This window comes from Mobula birostris, chromosome 21, assembly GCF_030028105.1.
Source record: "Mobula birostris isolate sMobBir1 chromosome 21, sMobBir1.hap1, whole genome shotgun sequence".
In the NCBI taxonomy this organism is placed as follows: Eukaryota; Metazoa; Chordata; class Chondrichthyes; order Myliobatiformes; family Myliobatidae; genus Mobula; species Mobula birostris.
In genome coordinates this window covers 51058483-51074526 of record NC_092390.1, presented here as the reverse complement: position 1 = coordinate 51074526, position 16044 = coordinate 51058483, and the positions used below count along the sequence as shown (strand labels likewise).

Genomic DNA, 16044 nt, shown 5'->3' with positions numbered 1-16044 from the left:
TAAACTCACATTTAGATTTTCAACAGATGAAGTCCCCTTCTTGTTCTGTCTTTACAAAGAAGCTCACTCTTTCCAATGCACCATAATTCACAACAAACTCCAGTGAATAGTTCTATACCAATATACACCCTTATTATTCACCAAGTCAACATATCGCTCTTTTCTCTCTCTGCTCTTGAATTGAATCCACAATACCAACCTCCCTTTCCTTCACAAATTCAAACTAAGGTTACCTTATTTCACCCTTTTCAATTGAACAGTCATACTGGCACGTTTTCTGCTCCTATCTCCATAGCAACAGCCTTCTACTTTTCCCCAGAATCAGTGCTAATCCACAGCTCCTACCTCTTGTACTTTTAGGTGTGACTGGCACCACTGAACTGCAAGAGCACAGCAGACCCCTATTTGCAATAAATGGAATCTTGTTGTTAAAAAAAAACTTTTATTCATAACAAGGCCTGACAACATTATACATGAGTTTGAAGGATATGCTGCTGATATCACAGGAAGGTAAAACATTAAAGATGTCCATAAGAAGCTACTGAAGTGGGCAGCATGGTAGCACAGTGGTTAGCAGACATCCCACCTCTCCCGGAACTTCCGGGAGTCTCCCGCAAATTAATAGTGGCTCCCTGATGCCTGCAAATTATATATAATGTCCCGGAAATTTATTTTTTTGAGAGCGAGCGTGAGAGAACGCGCAAGAGAGAGAGAGCGCAAGAGCAAGAAAGCAAGCGCGAGTGAGAGCGACCATGAGAGAGCGCGAGCGCGAGAGAGAAAGAGAAAGCAAGCGCGGGAGACAGTGAGAGCGAGAGCAAGAGTGAGAAAGAAAGCGCGAGAGAGCGAGCGCAAGTGAGACAGCACGAGAGCAGGAGAGCGTGTGCAAAAGAGAGAGCGAGCAAGCAAGCGCGAGAGAGAGAGAGAGCAAGAGCAAGAGAGTTCCAAAAAAAGTCAGAGTGGCAGAGTGTTCCAAAAAAAGAAAATATAAAACGTACGTCACCCTAGACTACACTAAAGTGTACCCCTGCCTAATAGGGGTCAAAATAATGACAGTGTTGCTCGCTGCACTGTTTGCAACAGTGACTATTCTATTGCCTATGGTGTGTTAAGACTGTAAACGACATGTTGAGGTGAGTTTAACAGGTGTCATTCGTTCAGTAGCGTAGCTAATGTTATTTAAACTAGCTGGCTAGCTGCTAAGGAGCTACTCTATTGCAGACATCCCACCTCTCCCGGAAGTTCCTGGAGTCTCCCGCAAATTGATGGTGCTACCTCCCTGAAATGAGTTTTTGCAGGGTGGGATGTCTGGGTTACTGCACTTTATAGCACCAGCGATCAGCAATCGGGGTTCAATTCCTGACGCTGTATGCAAGTATGGAGTTTGGAGTTTGTAAGTTCTCCCCGTAGCCATGTGGGTTTCCTCCAGGTGTTCTGGTTTACTCCCACATTCCAAATGTATATGGATTAGCCAGTCGTGGACATGCAGGAGGCATGGCAACACTGCGGGCTGCCCCCAAGTACATTGTTGGACGGTGTTGGCTATAAATGCAAACACTGCATTGTTTCGATCACATATGGTAAACAAGGCTCATCTTTAAATCTTTCTCTATAAATTTCTTGCAAAGTAACTGGACTTAAAAACTAGGAGACAATGCAATTTACGAAACATAAAACATGGCACCGGTCCCATTTTACACTGAAAGTATCACAGTTCATTGGACTGGTTAGCATTATGCGGTCACACCACTGTATACAAGTTAAATATAAATACTTCAGTTCTCCATTCTACATTCCGTGTCACTTCTGACATGGAATAGGAGGTATGCAGCATATTTATTTTACCATCACAAGCATAGCATTATAATCTCAGAAATAATTTATAGGAATTATTGCTTGTAAACTCAGAGCCAGAAATTTAAATAAACATTTGTGACAATTATTAATGTCTTTCTTTTAGGGGATAACTGAATGCCATTGCTGCAGTAACTGTGGGAATGACAGGAAAGTCTTTCTAGTCCCAGCAGATGACTAAATTACACAAATTAGAGACCATGAAATATAATATCCCACAACTCGTGCACTCATATTTAAAATATAAATATAGAATAACGACTGGGTTGTAATCTGTAATAAGGCAAAATGCTAAATACTTAGATCATGCCAAGCTGTGCAATTGCTCCTCCATACCCTTTCCCCACCTCCTGTCCTTTATTCCAGACCTTTAAATGACCAAAAACCTGATAGTCCATACACTTGTTGAGTTCACCATCATCTGCAAAATTGGTGAGTGAAAGCTTGATTTGGCCTGGCCACTTAATACCATGAGTTGCCATAGTGATAACCAACTTGTAACAGGGCCAACACTGGCATTATTCCATTCCTTCTGCTAGTCAGTAAGCGATCGCTGTAGATTTTGTTCAAATTCTTAACACCCATTAAATTCAAAACTGTATAAACTATTCCATTTCACCCAATGCAAATTTTCTTTTGAACTTTGTACTCTTTATATTTAAAATATGTTAAATCAGTGACTTAATTAAAGCAACAAAAATACAAAATAATGATTTCTGTTTATTATTATTCCACCATCTGCTAAAGTCCAATTTTAAATCACTGATAAATCAGTTTCCTAGTAAATTATAACAGGAAACAAGTACTTAAAATCTTTCAAAATACACATTTTAGTGCATTGTGCCTGGCGTAATTCCCGAACCTTTCCTGAAGGCCTGAAAATAAGTACAATTATTGAAAACTCCCAACAGTGATAAATTCCTTTAAGAGTGTGCCTTGCATAATGATTTTAGGATCATTGCTAATATAACAGAACATGAGGTGTGGTAAATGCAAATTTCACCCAAAATTCTCTATTCTTTTGTGGTAGTTATAGTTGAACTGTAAAGCAGCATTATATCCTTATATTTATAACCCATAATTTTTGTTTCACATAGAATCAAGTTTTACACGTCTATCCTTGACAATCCATTCATACATTTCAAAATCAAATCTCTTCTCTGAGAAGGAAATGCCTGTCGAAAGGCCCCAAGTAGCAGCAGTCGCCCAGTTTCAGAAGCATCCTTAAGAAATCTTCTTTTCCAGCACTTGTTCCTATTTTTACACTCCCATCATCATATTGAGACTAGATTTGTGCATGGGACTCTGAGAAAAACCGGGCCAGACTCCAAAACAAATCTTCCCCAATTTAATAATTGTTGAATCATTTACCACTGGAAATATGTCTCACTCATTCCTTGCTGTTGAATACTCTGGTGCTGATCTACAGTTCCAGTTTTAGTGGTTTGTCTATCTCCACCTTGAGACATTCCCTTATATTCTAAGTGAAGATAATGATTATACATTTCTCACCAAAATCAAATTGAAAAACTATTAATACTTATCTATTTGTACATTAACACTTTTCAGTAAATTTTCTCCATCAGTGCGAATAATGTTACTGTGATTTTTTTATAGATCTAAATACATGTATTATTATTTCTCATTTTTCACCACTGCACCATATGAACAACACTGATCATATTTTGCCCTTTATTAAGTTTTTTAAAAAACTATCTTAATGCTTTTTTCCCCTTTCATTCACAAAGGAAGGATGGGGTGGTTTATTGGGTCCAGTAATTGAAATGGTAACGCACGTAAAAGTTGCTGGTGAACGCAGCAGGCCAGGCAGCATCTACAGAAAGAGGTACAGTCGACGTTTCAGGCCGAGACCCTTCGTCAGGACTGCTGCTGCGCTCACCAGCAACTTTTATGTGTGTTGCTTGAAATTCCAGCGTCTGCAGATTTCCTCGTGTTATCGAAATGGTAATGCAGGTTTAGTAATAGCAAATCTTACCTCTGCAAAATCACATAAACAATTTCACTACTTACCAAACCTTTTTCTTGTCCACCAGTGAGGCTCTTTGACAATGGAAAAGCTCACTTCAGGATGCAGTCTAAGTCTGTTATACAGATCAGTAGTCCCACACTTTGGCTGTCCGATTATGTAGAAATATGGAAGACAGCGGAGGCGATAATGTTCACCATCGTGGTGTTGCAAATGTTTCCAAATGACCTTTCTCAGGTAATCAAATATCATTTGGAAATGCTTTGTGTGCAAAAAATATGCATTATTCTTGTAGGGGTCTGTTGATGCAGTTCCCGTATATTTCATGTACCAACAATGATTCTTTACATTCTGAAGAAACCTCCTTGGAATAACTGAAAATATCTGTAATGTGAACATAGCAAAATATTGAAAGAAATCAATACTTCAGTACTTGCCTTAAATCGTATTGACCTCACGCTGCTAAATATTTAACCACACAATTTTATTTTCAGAGCTGTTGCAATGATCGTCTGAGATAACACCTGAAAGTACAGATGGCTATATTCAAAGCTTGCTAAATATTTATAAGAAAAAATCTTGGGTAATATACATTACTGGGTCAGTATGATCTTTGCACCTTCAAACAAGCTATTAAGAATATAATTTTGTTCTTTCAGTCTATTTTAAAAACTTGTGTCTTTTAAATTCACATTGACGGAACTGCAGAAGCAGAAGGTCTCAGGCAAAGTATTGGAGCACAAACCCTGCAGGGAGAATTCAAATGGGTTATTTTCTTTAGTGAATAGCACTGGGGCACCTGCACCATATTAGAATTTCTAAAATTTTAATATTTCGACAAACACATCTATCATCAAGGAACAATCTACTCAAAAGTTAACCAAGTTCCATGGGAACATTATCTTGTTATAGTTAAACTCTTTACTATAGATGTAAGGAAACACATCAAAGACTATTTTGAAGTTTGCACAAAAGTACAAAATAGGAAATAGCAAAATAAACAGCCCAATTATTACTAGATTTGAATACTAATTTTTTTTAAATGGGAGATATTAAATGCTATCTTTATTTTGATCTCTTTTACACTGTTACACAATCAAAACAGCTTAGTATGCTGATCTGAAGGCTAAACATGTCAAGTCAAGTTTATTGTCATTTAACTACATACATGGATAACCATATAATGTATGTAGAAACAAGACAATGTTTCTTCAAAGCAGGGTGTAAAGCATACAACACACATAGCACATAACTTATGAAGGTAAGGATAAAATCTACAGATGAATTACACATAAATAACAAATTGAAAAACTGCATTAATATTAAATATTGTAAGGTACAGAACAGATTAAGCAGTGACACTTCGAATATGATGCCACAGGGAGTTCGGAAGCCTAATGGCCTGAGGGAAGAGACTGTTTCTCATTCTAACCGTTCTTGTTTTTATGCATCATAGCCTCCTGCCAAGTCCAAGAGGATGCTGGATAGATGGCTGGGATCCCTAATAAGACTAAGAGCCCAGTGTATGCAGCGCTGCTGATAAACGTCCCCGATGGATGGTAGGGAGACCCCTATGATCCTCTCAGCTGTTCTCACAGTTCTTTGTAGTGACTTCTGGTCCGATGCTCAACTGCTCCCAGACCAGATGGAGGTGTAATTGTCAGGATGCTCTCAATGGTGCTCCACTGAAACACAATTAATATTGGGGGGGGGGGGGGCAGGGGTGAAAGGCCTTCTTAGAAAGTGGAGGAACTGATGTGCCTTCTTGTTCAGGGAGGTGATATTAAGAGACCAGGTGAGGTCATCCATGACGTGAACTCCCAGGAACTTGGTGCAGTTAACTCTCTCTATGGAGCGGCCATATATTCGTGGAGGGGATGGGGTTCATCTGCACCTTCCTGAAGTCTGCAATGATTTCCTTGGTCTTCTCTACGTTCAGGCTTAGGTTGTTCTTCTCTCAGCAAACCACCAGTTGCTCCACTTCCTCTCTATTCTCCGTCACATCATCATTTTTGATAAAGATAACCACTGTTGTGTCATCTGCAAACCTGATGACAAGGTTTGAGCTGGGTCCTGCAACACAGTCATGCATCAGCAGTGGGCTGAGCACACAGCCCTGGAGAGCGCCAATGCTCAGCATAATGGAACAAGAGACATTGCTGCCTGCATGGACTGACTGTGGGCTCACTGTTAAGCAGTCCAGTATCCAGTTGCAGAGGGAGGTGCTGAGACCCAGCAAGGGCAGTTTCCCCATCAGTTTCTGGGGTATGGTGGTGTTGAATGCTGAAATAAGGTCTACGAAACAGTAGTGTGGTATATGAAACCCTGTTTTCCAGGTGGGACAGGGCAGAGTGTAGGGCAGAGGCTATTGCATTGTCAGTGATTCGACTTGAGCAATAAGTGAACTGGAAAGGGTCCAATGTAGCCAGGAGAAAGGCTTTAATGTGCTCTATGACCAGCCGCTCAAAGCATTTCATAATGGTTAATGTTAACAATTCAATCACATTATAGTGGCAAAGCTTTTACTTACAGGTCAAAATATTTGCATTTCAAATCTAGTAACTGTATTTGCTTGTTTTGGTTACAGATTTAAAAGACCTCAAGGACATAGCTGAAGAGCAATCTACTGTCAACAATACTCCATTAAACAATATTGCACAGGTAAAACTGGTCGTTTGTCCTGATGTTGACCGAATGTCCTGAAGGCCACGCAGGAAAAGAAGACAGAGGATCCGGTTGGATGCAGAATGCCTCATAGCCGCAACTCTTTAACAATCTCCTGGACCTAGATTGGCTTAGAATGAGAAGGGCCTTCCCATCAAAACCTTCATGCACAAATAGAGCATCAGCCTCACTGCATTAAGGTCTCAAGTCAGATCATGCACCTCCTTTAGGTGTGTGTGTCAGTCAAGAAGGTCCATGGTCATTGTTAAGGTTCAAGCAGTATGTGTACACATGAGACTGTTTGCTGTGTGCTGTTCCCTGAGACACATCAGCTGAGACAAACATTGTCTGAAACTCTGATACATGAAGCCATATGCATTCAGATGTTCTACTGAGGCATGAGCTAGATTGGGTACAGGTTCCTTCTGTCTCTGGACATTGAGAGCAGGCCCATTGTAATGACTTTTTAAACAGATCACTAATGGACTGTATACAAAAATAAAAAATAGTACATGCTTAGTATTTTAGGATGTTCTTCATGGACTGATGTGAGAATCAATATGCATTTTGCATATTTCTGGTTCAAAATGCATTTAGTTCTATCAAATTCAAAATTGAAGTAAGTTAAAGACCATTGGGTGAACGGAAGATAATGGTGTTTTTTTACGTCTGTTTTTCATCTTGAATGTGTTTCTGGAACTGTTAGAGCCTGTGATTTACATTTTGCAGATCAACTGAGAAACCCAGCACTTTGTTATCTCCAAGAAGATTCTGGGAAGTGAGCGCAAGCTCAGGTTCAAACACCCTCGAGGAGAAGAAACTACACGACTGTGAGGCACGTGCTGATGTTTGACTCCATTTCATTGATTAAAGCTTCCATTATTTGCCACTCAAAGCATTGGGGAAGATTGAAACATTGAGGCAAATGCAGAAAGGAAGCGAGGGTTTAACACCGACTACCTGCCTGCTGGATGAGGAGCCTATGTGGCCTATCACTGTGCCCAGAAGGTACCCCCTGCATTCAAGCAGTGTCTCTCTTTCAGTGATGTTGCAGTATGTTGCTGCCGTTCTGCTTTTATGCAGTTGGACTATGCACTCTGGATTTTTTAAATCTTATGGTTTTTGTATTCTGTGTTGTTGCCCGTTCTTTCTCATTGTTTTTGTGCGGGGGTGAGTGGGGGTAGTGGGTGATGTTCTTGTTGCATTTCTTACGGGGGAGGGAGGGTTGATGATAGTGTTGCTCTTCTTTTCTGTGCATGGTGGTGGGTTTGCTGTTTCTCTTTGAACTGATGTTCATGGTTTTCTTTCTTTCATGGCTATCTGGAGAAGAAGGGTCTCAGGGTTATATACTGCATACATACTTTGATAATAAATGAACCTTTGAACCTTTGAACATTGGGGGAAAAAAGTCATGATTGAATGGCAGTGCAGACTTGATGGATTGAATGGCCTTATTCTGTTCCCATGTCATATGATCAATCTGTAGTTAACAGATACCAAATACCAGAGATGGCTCATTTTCCAATTTTGTACATTCTTACTTAAGAGTACAGCAATAAGTGCAACTTAGAGTGAACGAATACTCCAGTGGATGTCATGCAACTGTGTAGTAGATGACATTGGCCAGAAGAGCACATGTATTGAAGTTTTGTTTATTTTTGAAAGGTGCTATAATTTACTTATATGCATCTTGATTTCAGAACATTTAAGTGTGTGTATTTGGAATCACAAATCCAGAGGTCTTATTTCAAGTAGTTATGTAAATTGCGAACATTATACAGTTTTTGTATCCTTTCAAAACACTGTAAAATCCTAAATCTGCAGCTGGGCAAGGTTAACTAATACTGCGAGACATCAAATATTAAAGTTGGAATCTTGTTTTATACCACACATCACTGAACATCAAGGTAGCTAACTAACTATTGTATTAATACTCAAAATGTAATGCTCCAATTTCAAACTGTGCAAAATGGGAAAGCGATAATCATTACCAATTAAATCTTTTTCAGCACCAATGAATGGGGACATTCAGCACGTCATGAAATTTGACATACTGAGAATATATCTGGCTTCAGGATCTAATGGCAGTGGTTGACACAGCAGTGAATACGTTATTTCAATGTCTGGAGCAAATAATGTTTATTGCTAAGTAAAATTCTATTCAGTTTCCAACTAGTTTGCTACATGGTCCAACTTGTAAACGTGGCATATATGGTATCAGTCAGATCACAGCCCTGAGCTAGATTCTTAAATCACCTAAACGGGGTCATTAAAATTGTTGCACTCTCTATACTTTAAATGTTAAAAATCTAAAGGTTGCAGAAATAGTCACGTAATGCATGTTGACGTTTTATTGGTAAACAGTGATTTTATATATAAAAAAATTAAATTCCAACTTACATGTGCTTCTTCTTTGATAAGATCATCCCACTCTGGCAGTCTTCTTGGCGTGAGTTGAAGTTTGAAATTGCGGGTTTTAATAATGAGTTCAGATTTTAAATAATTAGTACTTCCAATCCAATTTAGTGGTGAGGAAAGGTCATCGGTGTCATCCTCAAACTCTGTCGAGTCCAGTTCTAGGAAGTTACTATTTGTGCTGGTACTGTATTGGAATGGCGATGGAGTGAGCAGTAGTCTCTGTTGGTTTCTGGTTAAAATATAAGATGCCATTACTAGGCATAGTATTATTACACCCAAAAACAGGGTGCCCAGTTTTGCTTTCCACGCAAAAAGATATCCACTCCATTTAAACCTGCGTTCTGCTTTGACCTCCAGTGTTGCAAGCAAATTCATTGGTTGCTGCTCAGCTTCATAAAATAGTCGAGGTGGTTTCTGAAAGTTTTTGTTAAAAGTAAATGAAGCAAACTTATTTTCTGTACAACTGGGCCTTGACTGCATTTTACATGGCCAAGCATAGGTTCATGGTATCGGGCTAGTAGATAACTACATCTCCAGTTGAGGTCCTTGGCTGTTTAATTTTGGCATCCTACCATTGAAATGGCCTCAGTTAAAATGTAGCTTGGCACAACCTTTTTCCTAAGCCATTTGAACACCCTTCCTGACGTCAGGCAGTGGAGATAATCAATCTTTAAAATCTACCTGTAGAATAAAGAGAAAACCAGGAGTTAATATAAAATAGCATCCTATACATCCACTCTGCTTGCCCTGATGAGCTGTTTCACACACCCATCCAGTGGTGTTGTTCACAGCAATACCTCTCAGCACCAAAAAATTATACCAGAAAGTATTCACTGTATTAATTATGCCAAGATTAATGCTAAAGGCATTCAACAATGCTCTGGCATTTCGTTTCAGCTGGCAATTACCAATATAATTTCTATAAAAATATACAATATCAATTTACATATTAACCATCACATGGAGGATATTTACCTGTGCCAAAGAAGGTTATATTTTTGTCACATTATTTGACTGTCTTTTATTAAAAATTATAACTGCCACGATAGACAAGAACCTGTAATCATGTTTTCTTTGTTGCCTCCTATTTGAAAAAAAATCTGTATATTGCAGAGAATTTAAAAACGCAAACAACAGGAATTCTGCAGATGCTGGAAATTCAAGCAACACACATAAAAGTTGCTGGTGAACACAGCAGGCCTGAAACGTCGACTGCACCTCTTCCTAGAGATGCTGCCTGGCCTGCTGCATTCACCAGCAACTTTGATGTGTGTTGCTTGTATATTGCAGAGGACAGTTTTTGCTGATACATTTAAATACAAAATTTAAGATACATTTAGCTTCTATGTTAATAGCACTGAATTAGTTTTATTCCCCCCCCCACACAGAATAACACATGCTGATTCTTGTAAAAATATCAGAGGATACATGGAAGTTTAATGAAAATACACTCAATGACTATTTCATTAGGTATGATAATACAAATATCTAATCATCCAATCATTTGCCAACAACTCAATGCATAAAAACACACAGACATGCTCAAGAGATTCCGTTATTGTAAAGAGCAAACATCAGAATGGGAACGAAATGTGATCTAAGTGACTTGGACTGTGGAATGATCGTTGATGCCAGACAGGGTGATTTGAGTATCACAGAAGCTGCTGATCTACTGGGATTTTCACGCACTACAGTCCCTGGGGTTTACAGAGAATGGTATGTAAAGCAATGGTATGTAATGGGGTGTATGGGGTGTCTAGGAAGGGGTAGCACCTCTGGTGGGAGGGCCTGCCGTGCCCTTTTTCAGGGCAGCTCGTCCACCTTTGGTCCCCACCTGGCGTTCAGCTCTCACCTGTGGCTCCAAGTAGCTGTAACACGCGCAAGTGGCCACACCCCAGTAAACCGTCTCGGCAGACGGGCCAAACCAGGTGAGGGTAGCCAACGGAACTTCAACCCTTGGTAAGGTAGGGGATCTGTCTATCCCAGTGTGTGAAGTCTGGCCCTGGCAGATTGAGCGGAGGAGACCGCTTAATGGTCCAACGGTCAAGAAGGCAGTCCCAGCAGGCACTGTGGAGTGCTAAGAGCACGACGAGACACGTAGATGTCCTGGTCATCCACTTCAGCAGGAGAGGTCTCCAGTCGTAACGGTTGTCCGTGCCACTGGATCAAGGTCGCTTCTGCCAAGAGAGTGGGATCGCCCCTGTGCAACGGCTGTTCCACTTAAAACTCCATCATGCACAGGTTTCACGTGTCTTCTTTGAATCTGAAGGACTGCCACTAATGTAAAGCAAAAACCATCCAGTGAGCAGCAGGTCTGTGAGTGAAAACACTTTGGTAATCAGAGAGGTCAGACTGCTTCAAGCTCACAGGAAAGTGACAGTAACTCAAAAAAACCACATGTTACAACAGTGGTGAGGAGAACAGGATCTCTGCCGAAGCATGAAGTGGGTGGGCTACAAACAGATGACCACAAATGTATTATCGATTATCACATCATTTATCAGATACAAGAGGTACCTGATCAAGTAGGCATTGAGTGAAGAAACATAACTACTTAGGCACTGTAGTGAGCCTTGATAAATGTGTGATGTAGCCATTATACAGCAAGCTACAGACGCTTTTGGCTAAGGACCTGCTCCTGTTAGCATCAGTAGCTGCTGAAGAAATAGGCTGCACTTTTTCATACGGAGACATGCTCCATCAGGGACCCAGACAAAAGCTGGATGGGGTGGAATCAAGGATCAGGAGAGCAAAGGTGACTAAAAAAGCTTCTTCTGGCATTCTAGCACAAACATCGGGTGTTCAGAAGGTCAATAGGAAGGTCAACTGGAGGACCAAATGGAGCAAGGTGAGGGAGACTGGGATTGCAGGTTGTGAGGAGGAAACTCGGGTAGGGAAATTAAGTGAGGTTTTGGTCAAGCACTGTGTTCAGTTGTGTGGCTAGGCACAGCTCAGATACCATCTATAAGTTCCTCAATGTCACAGCCGTTGGCAGATGAAGAGGTATACAGGAGTGAGATAGACTGGCTGGTTGAGTGGTATCTCCAACAACCTTGTACAATGCCAGTAAGACCAAAGATTTGATTGTGGGCTTCAGGAAGGGGAAGTTGAAGGAACACACACCAGTCCTCATCCACAGATCAGGAGTGAGCAGTTTCAATTTCCTGGGTGTCAACATCTTTGAAGATCTATCCTGGGCCCAAAATATTGATGTGCCTGGGAAGAAGGCTTGTCAGCAGTTATATTTCATTAGGAATTTGAGGAGATCTGATATATCACCAAAGACTCAAGCAAATTTCTACAGACGTACCATGGCGAACATTCTCACTGGTTGCATCACTGTCTGGTAAGGAGAAACCAATGCGCAGGATTGGAAAAAGGTCTGACCTAACCTTCTCACCATCGAGGACATCTTCAAAAGGCAATACCTCAAAACGGTGGCATCCATCATGAGGGATCCTCACCGTCCTAGACATGCCCTCCTTTCATCTGGGAGGAGCTACAGAAGCCCGAAGATGTGCACTCAATGTTGTAGGAACTGCCTCTTACCCTCCACCATCAAGTTTCTGAACAGTCCATGAACCCATCGACATTACCTCACTATTCTGCTCTCTTCTTGCACTATTTATTTATTTTCACAGTTCTTATTGTAACCCAGAATATTTTTTATCTTTTGCATTGTATTGCTTTCACAAATCAATAACTTTCATGACAAATATCAGTGATCCTAAACCTGATTCAGATTCTAATTCTGATTCCATGGCAGGGCATCCTTTTTACATTTTTACACCATGACATCACATACAGTCATGCAAATATCATCCACTGCAAATAAAGAAACGGCAGGTTTATTGACTGACTTATTTATTTGTTGAAATGCAGTGTGGAATAAGCCCATCTGGTTCATCAAGCCACACCACCCTGCAATAATTGATTTAATCCTAGTCTAATCACAGGACAATTTACAATGGCCAACTAACCTACCAACCAGTACGTCTTTTGACTGTGGGAGGAAACCCATATGGTCACGGAGAGGACGTACAAACTCTTTCCAGACAGTGAACCCGGGTCGCTGGTACTGTAAAGCGTTGCGCTAACCACTATGCTAGAGAGTTGTCCTACAGCCTTGGGGTTACCATTGCTGGGCAGCCAGCTTCTTCCAAACTTACAAATTGTACACGAACTTGTAGTGGTGTGCTACAGTTCAAGTGTAACAGGAATCTAAAAGACTAAAGTTAGAGAAAGTCCTGGAAATGCTCAGCAGTCAAACCAGTAGCTGTAAAACGAGAAACGTTTAGTATAATAGATCATTATGAGATTTGGCAAAGGTTGGAGACGCAGTTGAATCAGCATGCTAGCATTAATGATCTATAAAAGTATATATTTAGCCTGGACCATTTAAAAAGAGATTGCATCATGGTGTAGTGGTTTGCACAGACTTGCAGCATCTCAGTATTTTACATTTAGTGCACTTGTTTAAAATTAATATTACAGGATTTCAGATGCCACCATTTTAACTGAGTCAATAAGTTTTTGCTTCAAGAGGACAAGAGCCTTGTAACACTTACTATGTGTACAATTGGCAAAGTGTGTCATTGAGTTCCTGAAGTACAGGCCTACATTGAACTGAAGTTAAGCAAATATTGACTGGAGCTTATTCAGAAGTTAATTGCTATTCAGGGAGCAAATCAGAAGACTGGTATTGTTTACTGAATCCAATTAAGAAAGTGGAGACATTATGGTTGGGTTATTTTATGTCATTGCTGAGTTTCACCATTGATTCCAAATGCTCTGACTCTATGCTCTATTGACTCACCCACTAGTTGACAAAAGGTGTTTACAGTTCCCTCAGTGAGTCAGAGGAGAAAATGTTATGTACATTAAAAGCTTGTTTTGTGGGAGGATAAGCCTTGACTGAGAGAAAGAGGGAGAAGGGCAGATCTCAAAATGACCTCTAATTATCTCAAGGACCATCAGTGATCTCAGTGCCTTTAATGAAAAATCAGTATGCCCCAGACCACCAGTTATAGTGGGCAATAATGCAGGAAATCTAATAGTTTTATTTAAATTTAAATCTGTTACCCACAAATTGCATCTTGAATTAGCTATCCTTGTGGACAAGCAACCCAATTCTCATCTAAGGAAGGATAGCCTTCCCACAGAAGGAGTGTGGCAAAGTGTCTCTGATTCCTGGGTGCGAGGACTGATATATGAAGGGAGATTGTCAACTGGCTTTGGATTCATTAATACTTAATTGAAACAAAATTCTAACAGGGCTGGACCTTGTGGATGTGGCAAAGATGCCTCAATGGGCTGGTATTTGTGGACGAGAGGTCAAACTTACAGGATGAGGAGACTGAGATGAGCAGAAATTTCTCCACTGTGAAGGTAATGAACCTGTGGAATGTTCTACCACAATGTGCTACAGAGGCTAAATCACTGAATGTCTTTAAGAAAGTTGATAATTGTTTAGACCTAAAGGAATCAGAATCAGGTTTATTATCGCTGGGATATGTCATAAAATTTGTTGTTTTGCAGCAGTAGTACAATGCAATAATAATGAAAAGCTATAAATTACAATAAAATGTATATATTACAAAATTAAATTAATTAACTACTGCAGAAAGAGAGAAAAATAGTCAGTACTATTCGTGAGTTCATTATCTATTGTGTCTCTTCAGGCTCCTGTACCTCCTCCTTGATTGCAGGAAAGAGGACATGTCCTGGGTGATGGGGATCCTTACTGATGGATGCCATATGTTTGAGGCATTGCCTTTTGGAGGTGTCCTCGGTGCTGGGGAGGCTAGTGCCCATGATTGAGCTGGTTGAGTTTACAACTTTCTACAACTTTCTCCTACCCTGTGCAGTGGCCCCTCCATACCAGATGGTAATGCAACCAGTTAGAATGCTCCCCACAGTACATCTGTAAAAGGTTGCATGAGTCTTTGCTGACGTGTCAAGTTTCCTCAAAATCCTAATGAAATATAACTGCTGTTGTGCCTTCTTTGTCATTTTATCAATATGATGGGCCCAGGAGAGATCCTCAAAGACATTGCCACCCAGGAACTTAAAAATGCTCACACTTTCCACTGCTGATCCCTCAATGAGGACTGGTGTGTGTTCTCTCAACTTCACTTTCCTGAAGTCCACAATCAATCCCTTGGTCTTACTGATGTTGAGTGCAAGGTCATTGCTGTGACACCACTTGACAGTGACAACTGTGGCATATTCATTCAAATTTGAAGGTGAATCCCTGAATATTGTCCAGTCCACTGACTCAAAGCAGTCTCGTAAGTGCTCCTCCGCCTCATTTGACCATACATTCTTGGCCCTCACCAGTAGTGCTACAGTCTTTAGTCGTTGCCTATACACCGAGAGTACAAATATAGCCAGTAGATTGGACTTCCCAAAGTGTGGGCATGGTAAGCATTCTTGGCAGTATAACAGTGGTCAAGTGTGTTTGCTCTCTACTTCCACAGGTGATATGTTGTTAGTAATTGTTCAGACTTCTTCAAGCTGGCCTGGTTGAAATCCCCCACAATAATAGGGAAGGCTGTTTCATAACTGCTAATCACAGTGCTCAGCTGGTCCAATACCTGCCTGACTTTGGCCACAGGTGGAATATACACCACTACCTGTTTGATGGTGGGAAACATCCTTGGCAAATAAAATGGATAACACTTGACCACTAGATGTTCCAGGTCAGGTGAGCAGGACTGAGACCGAACCACCACATCTGTTAATCGTAAAGCATACTCCAGCTCGTCTACCTTTAAAAGACTGAGTTGTCCTGTCTTTGTGGAGAATGGTGAAGTCATCGGTCTGCAACACTGCATCCGAAATTGCAACAGTGAGCCATGTTTCGATGAAGCAAAGTGTGCAACAATCCCTGATGTCCCTCGGGTACTACAATCTTGCTCTGACGCTTTCAATTTTATTTTCTTGACTGTGAATTCACCAGTAGGATAGTCAAGAGTAGATAGTGGGTGGGGGGGGAGGGGGGGTGGTCTCAGGTCTCTGTATTTCAATCACACATGTACATCGACTCATCTTCCATGCGTCCGTTTTCTTAAAGGGAAAATGCACTTGCAACCTGAGTCTACAGTCCAGGATCCATCATTTTG

The 16044-nt window shown here is 40.7% G+C and overlaps 1 protein-coding gene across 4 annotated transcripts in view; it reads right to left on the bottom strand.

The window, feature by feature from the left end:
* chst15 (carbohydrate (N-acetylgalactosamine 4-sulfate 6-O) sulfotransferase 15) overlaps nt 1-16044 on the bottom strand; it is a 108793-nt gene that overhangs the window by 34258 nt on the left and 58491 nt on the right. For all 4 annotated transcript variants that reach the window (XM_072239463.1, XM_072239464.1, XM_072239465.1 and 1 more), the window contains exons 2-3: nt 8903-9601; nt 3883-4222 (exon numbers count right to left, since the gene is read on the bottom strand). In XM_072239463.1, the coding sequence (XP_072095564.1) occupies nt 3883-4222; nt 8903-9400 (838 nt within the window). In that variant the 5' untranslated portion in view covers nt 9401-9601. The remainder of the gene's footprint in view (nt 1-3882; nt 4223-8902; nt 9602-16044) is intronic.